The sequence below is a fragment of the Cajanus cajan genome, chromosome 3 (genome assembly GCF_000230855.2).
Source record: "Cajanus cajan strain Asha chromosome 3, NIPB_CcT2T_4, whole genome shotgun sequence".
Taxonomy (NCBI): domain Eukaryota; kingdom Viridiplantae; phylum Streptophyta; class Magnoliopsida; order Fabales; family Fabaceae; genus Cajanus; species Cajanus cajan.
The window spans coordinates 78,285,413-78,291,476 of record NC_138519.1 but is presented as its reverse complement, the minus strand read 5'-3'; the positions used below and the strand labels follow the sequence as shown (position 1 = coordinate 78,291,476).

Genomic DNA, 6,064 nt, shown 5'->3' with positions numbered 1-6,064 from the left:
ATACCTTATTTTTTATCTATTTATTTTCACATATTTGTTTCCTCTTTATCGGACAGAGGCTAAAGGTACAAGATATAGAAAAATCAGCTGGAGAATTAAAAGACTAAAAAGGCAGGAACGGATTCTAGCATCCAAGGAAACCACAAACTACCTGTTATATTGTTCATTGTCTTGCAAGGAATATTGACGTGTTAAGTGATCACTATGTTTTAAAAACAAGTGATAAATATAAAGGCTGCTAAGATACGAAATCAAAGTATTTTTGGGAATTTTTTTATTAAAAATAAAAAATATTTTTTGATGAATTTTTTTAAAAAATATTTATAAATTTATATTCAAATATTCTTATAAAATAACGTATACAAGAAGTTCCCCCGAACTTACTTACAAATTTCAGTCTTGTTCGTAAAATTCACGCAATTAGAAAATAACGCGTACATTTATAAATCCGCGTCACACAGGCCGTGAGAGGTGAAGCTTCGGTTGCCTTGGCTGCACCTTCTCAAGTAATACGTGTTGGGTTTCTCTTGATATTTGGGTTGAACACTCCTCCAAACCACAGGCATAGTTTGAGATGTCAGATGTTGAAATGGATAGTGAGCTTGTTGGGAGTATTGAGATGGGCGATATGAGATTGACAGGTGATGCAATATTGAGTTATAGTTGGAGAGTGGACAGTTTGATTAGGAGTGAGACTGCGTCTCACTTGGGAGATTCTCCTCTCTATACTTTTGCTTCGCGTGTGGACAGTGCCATAAGGAGTAGCAGTGCTAGTTACGAAGCAGATTATGAGGCACACAATAACAATTCAACTACCACAAATGTCCCTTCTCATTTTCAAGCACAAACTCAGCTTTCCCTTCAACAAGTAGAACCAGACAAGAGCCATTCTAATGAGCCTGAGGCTGATGCTGATGCTGATGCTGATGCCTCTTCAGGGATCATGAGATCAACCACTTTGGCTGCCAAGAGGGGCATGGGAGCGCCAAGAATGCGGTGGACAACCACACTCCCCTCTCGATTTGTTCATGTGGTTCAGCTTCTCGGTCGCCATCAAAGTAAACGTATATTATTTATCTTTTCCACTCTTTCTTCTTTCAGATTTCACTCCCTTCTTCTTAAGCTTTTGACTTTAGTTTCACTTGTTATACAATATATTCATATATAAATGTTTCTGTCTTGACATGGGCAGGTTTGAATTCAAAGGATGGTAGCAAAGAAGAGAATGGCTTTAGTGGTTTAAGTGGCAAGGTGTCCTCTTCATCTATGCTTCTAAGTCCTCAAAGTGAGGATGATATATTGCAGTTCAGCAATTTGAAGAGCTTCACATTCAATGAGTTAAGAATTGCTACAAGGAACTTTCGTCGGGATGGTATAGTGGGTGAAGGTGGTTTTGGTTTTGTGTTTAGGGGTTGGATTGATAAGAAGACACGAGACCCTGCTAAACCAGGGACAGGAATGGTCATTGCTGTGAAGAGGCTTAACAAGGAAAGCTTCCAAGGATTTAGTGAATGGTCGGTGAGTGTCACTTTCACTTGTAATGGCCTTTTACACTTAAGAACTTTGCTCAATGCTTGAGAGTTTAGTGACATGAATGTCGAGTTACAAGCTTAGATAAATTTCTCCATTAATACTTTTAGTTGAAAAAAAATAAGATGGTAAAATAAATTGAATTTTCCCTAAAAGTTAAAATCAATTTATGTAATTGACTTTTATAGAAACTTTTATTTAACTTTTCTAAAACTGAAGGGCAATTTTTTAGCTAATGGGAGTAGTTCAGCTGATTTTATCTCATATTTTCCTTTCTTTTAACTACTTTGGATAAGTTTATCTGAATGAGACCTTAGTTTAAGACATATTTTTTGTGAGCCTTGTTTTTCATTTTTTGTAATGTTTATAGCAACATACATGGTGGCAGTTTAGCTATTTATTGTGAAAGTTGTGACTGATTAACCTTGTACTATATAGGCAGAAATCAACTGCTTGGGGCGGCTGTGTCATCCTAATATTGTGAAACTAATTGGTTACTCCTTAGAGGGCGGTGACTTGAGCTTGGTGTATGAATTTGTGGCCAAGGGTAGTTTGGATAATCACTTATTCAGGAGTAAGTTTCTTTGTGGGATGACTTTGCTTACACTTTAGTTCCTTAAGCACCTCAAAATATAATATCTATATGTTTCTGGATCAGGGGCTTGTTCTTGGACCATCCGTGTGAAGGTTGCTCTTGATGCTGCTAACGTTCTTGCATTTCTACACAGTGATGAAGTAAATGTAATATATAGGGACTTCAAAAGTTCAAATATCTTACTCGATTCTGTAAGTCAATCACATTGATCTTACAAGCGTAAGAGATAGATATTATCGGTTAGGATGACTTTCTAAAGTTCGGTTTTGTCGATGACAGAACTATAATATAAAACTCTGTGATTTTGGGATGGCAATAAATGGACCAGAAGGTGATAAGAGCCATGTTTCTACAATCGTAAAGGGCACCTATGGCTACGCAGCTCCTGAGTATATTGCCACAGGTATCTCATTACTTTTCCAATCAACATCATATTTCAAGTTTGAATTGATAAACTTCCCCATAAACACTTTTATGAAAATAAAAAATAAAAAACAGTAAATAAAATAAGTTTAAATTAGCTTATACATATATTTAAAAATATATTTTTAAAAAGTTAATATGCAGATTAACTCATAATGTATTAGTTAATTTTCTCTATAATTCATGATGAAATTGATCAAAAATACCCATTTTATTATCATACCTTGCATTCATTGGATAGGCATTTAAACCTGGATAGTGCGTAACCAAAATCTTGATTGCAGTGGAAGTTCCAAAATCTTGAGATTACTAGGAAAAAGTTGGTGTCCACATGTTCAACTTATCATTTAGTTCTTTCCACCTACAGCACAGCTTAAGCTTTTGGAATATTAGTGCATGATACGGTAGGGGAGCATATATCATCAAGTGTCTTCTAATAAAAATCTAAATTTCAACACAAGTGGGCCTCATGTACATTATCTGCACTTCAAGCCTAAAGAGAACTTGCAAGTGAGGATGTGTTATTAAATCTAATATAAATCATTCACATGTCTTCACTTAACAACTAAAACTTTTGGAATAAATGGTTTATTGATAACTTCCTGCTCTATTAAAAATTGAGGTTTTCCTAACTGCATTCAGATGTCACATGCTCTCTACAATTCAACTCAAATCCATAAAGCAATTTAAAAATCCTAGCTTCACCAGAACCTTCCATTTTGAGTAAATTAGCACACTTTCCCTTCCCAACTATGCTATGCTGTTACTCCTCTCTATAGTAAGGTGGTCTCTAACTCAGCAATCACCGCATCATCTAACAAAATCAGAACCAAAAACATATCCAATAAGAGCCCCACTGACCTTTTTCCCATTTTCTTCTTTTTTTCTTTTTTGTGAAGGTCGCCTAACCAAAAAGAGTGACGTGTACAGTTTTGGAGTTGTTTTGCTGGAACTTATGTCAGGAAAACGTGTAATGGACAAAAACAGGCCAAAAGGGGAGCATAATTTGGTTGAATGGGCCAAACCACTCCTCATTGACAAAAAAAGGATCTCAAAAGTCATGGATGCTCGCATAGAAGGCCAATACTCATATAGAGAAGCAAAGAGAATAGCTCAAATTGCAATTCATTGCCTGTCTACAGAACCAAAAGTTAGACCAGACATGAATGAGGTGGTGAGATCATTGGAACATCTTCAGGATTCCAAAACACAAGTGATAAAAGCACCATTTCCAAGATCAAACCAATAAAATAAATGGTCATAATAGCTCAAGTTGCAATGGCACTCCTAATCCAAGTTTATATTCTTCTCCTCTTAGTACATGACGATTGACGAGTAATAGCTCGGACACATTGGAAAGAGAGAAATTTTGAGATTTGTACTATACAGTTAAGAATAACTTAAAAAAAATTATTAGTATTACCTATATTGCACAAGAGGTGTTTCTGAATCAGATAAGTGAAGAGTTTTTCGTTGATATTTTTGTTGATTAGTTTTTGATACATATATAGAGCATACATAAATACGTAGTAACACACTTTCAACTACCTAATAGGTATGGGTAACCTATCCAACATCATTACATAGTTGAACACACTCCAAAAGGTATGGATCTTGTACTAGAGTAGACCGACAAACACACCAACCACAACAACAAACTTTAGATAAAAGTTCACATCACAAAATATTGTTGAAATCAGAAATTTCAACAGCTTCAACACTCCTTGCTTTTGGAAGACCTTTAGTTAATATATCAACAACTTGAAGATCATAACAACAATGAATCAACTTGATCTCATGATTTTTGACAACCTCACATATGGCATGAAACTTTACTTGAATATGCTTAGTCTTTCCATGGATTTTTTGCAATAGCAATTGCTGACTTGTTGTCACAATAAATCTCAATGGCTTCCTATTACTTAGCTCCTAAATCAAGAAGAATTTTCCTCAACCAAATAGCTTGTTTTGTTGTTGTTGCTCCAGCTACATATTCCGCTTCAATAGTGGATAGAGCAACAATTGCTTACTTCTATGAGTTCCATGAGGACATGCCAAAACCTAAGGAAAAAAAATAACCCATAGTGCTCTTCATATTATCAATGTTTCCTGCCCAATCACTCTCAACATAGTCAATTAGACTTCCATTTTCACTTGGCTTGTATCATATTCCAAACTAAGTAGTGCCTTTCAAGTACCTAAACACTCTCTTTGTTGTTGCAAAATGTATCTCATTTGGACTCTGCATGAATCTTGAGAGTAAGCTAGTTGCATATATACATAAGATCAAGTCTAGATGAAGTGAGATAAAGTAAACTTCCAATAAGAATTCTATAAAGAGAAACATCAACTTTTCCAGCTCCATCTTCCTTGGAGAGTTTCAAATTTTGCACCAAAAGGGTAGGGACCAATTTGCAACTTTCCATTTTATACTTCTTTAAAACTTCATGAGCATACTTCTCTTGATTCATAAAAATACCATCCTTAGTTTGATGCACTTCCAAGCCTAGAAAATAGTTCATTTTTCAAAGTTGGACATTTGAAATTGATTTTGCATCTCCTTTATAAGTTGTTGCACTTCTTGTTGATTATTGCTAGTCATTAGCAAATTATCAACATACTAGGGAATAATCAAAAAGCCATCATCCAACAACTTTTTCACATAAAGAGTTGCATCATTTTCACTCCTCCTAAAACCTTAAATGCAAAAATAGTTATCAATTATTCTATACCAGGCTCTAAGAGTCCGTTTTAGCTCATACAAAGCTTTATGAAGCTTGTACACCTTGTCTTCACCCCTTTTTCACAACAAAACCTTCAGGTTGAGCTACATAAATTTCTTCAACTAGGTTGCCATTTAAGAATATAGATTTGACATCTAATTATTAGATTTCCCATTTCATTTGAGCTGCCAAAGCTAAAAGAATACGAACAGTGTCCATTCTTGCTACTGAAGCAAAAGTTTTTATGTAGACAATTCCAGGTTGTTGAACATAACCTTTAACAACAAGTTTGGCCTTGTAGTTATTGATGGATCTATCGAGGTACAACTTTGTCCTATAGACCTATTTCACTCCAATTACATTCTTGTCTTTTGGCTCGTCAACTAGCTGCCATGTCTTGTTATCTTCAATGGTAGTCATCTCCTCCTTCATAGATTGGTTATACTCATAAACCTTTCTAGCTTCTTTAAAGCTGGTAGGTTCAAGTACAAAAACATTACACCTTTGATAAATTTTTGACAGAGGTCTGGTACCTCTCATAGCAAAATCATCATCAATATCTTCTTCTTGGTCTTCAATTGTGCTCTCAAAAGTAGGCAAAGTTGAATGCCTTTCCATTTGAAAAGTTCCCCAATTCTAATAAGCATCTTAATCCACCTTAATATCTCTACTAACAAAAACTTTTCCAGAATCAATTCCATAAACTTTATAGCCCATAGATTTTGAGCTATAACCTATTAAAATTCCCTTTTCAGCCTTCTCATCCAATTTTCTTATTTTCACAATTGGTACA

General features: G+C 35.0%; 1 protein-coding gene across 3 annotated transcripts; it reads left to right on the top strand.

The window, feature by feature from the left end:
* Positions 1 to 451: 451 nt before the first annotated feature.
* LOC109796018 (receptor-like cytoplasmic kinase 176) lies at positions 452 to 4,025 on the top strand. 3 transcript variants are annotated; one of them, XM_029270638.2, is made up of 7 exons: positions 452 to 1,064; positions 1,193 to 1,518; positions 1,969 to 2,104; positions 2,189 to 2,316; positions 2,405 to 2,528; positions 3,448 to 3,756; positions 3,809 to 4,025. In XM_029270638.2, exons 1-7 carry the CDS (start codon positions 575 to 577, stop codon positions 3,871 to 3,873), a joined length of 1,578 nt encoding a protein of 525 aa, XP_029126471.1. In that variant the 5' UTR covers positions 452 to 574; the 3' UTR covers positions 3,874 to 4,025. The 3 variants fall into 3 exon arrangements, with proteins under 3 accessions (XP_029126471.1, XP_020211221.1, XP_020211214.1); XM_020355632.3 differs by having other exon boundaries at positions 456 to 1,058; positions 3,448 to 4,025; XM_020355625.3 differs by having other exon boundaries at positions 456 to 1,064; positions 3,448 to 4,025.
* Positions 4,026 to 6,064: the final 2,039 nt, after the last annotated feature.

Coding starts and splice junctions, on each gene's coding strand:
- LOC109796018 (XM_029270638.2), top strand. CDS start 575: ATGTCAGATGTTGAAATGGATAGTGAGCTTGTTGGGAGTATTGAGATG. Junction 1,519..1,968: donor AAGGATTTAGTGAATGGTCG/GTGAGTGTCACT, acceptor TGTACTATATAG/GCAGAAATCAACTGCTTGGG. Junction 3,757..3,808: donor ACATCTTCAGGATTCCAAAA/CACAAGTGATAA, acceptor AAATAAATGGTC/ATAATAGCTCAAGTTGCAAT.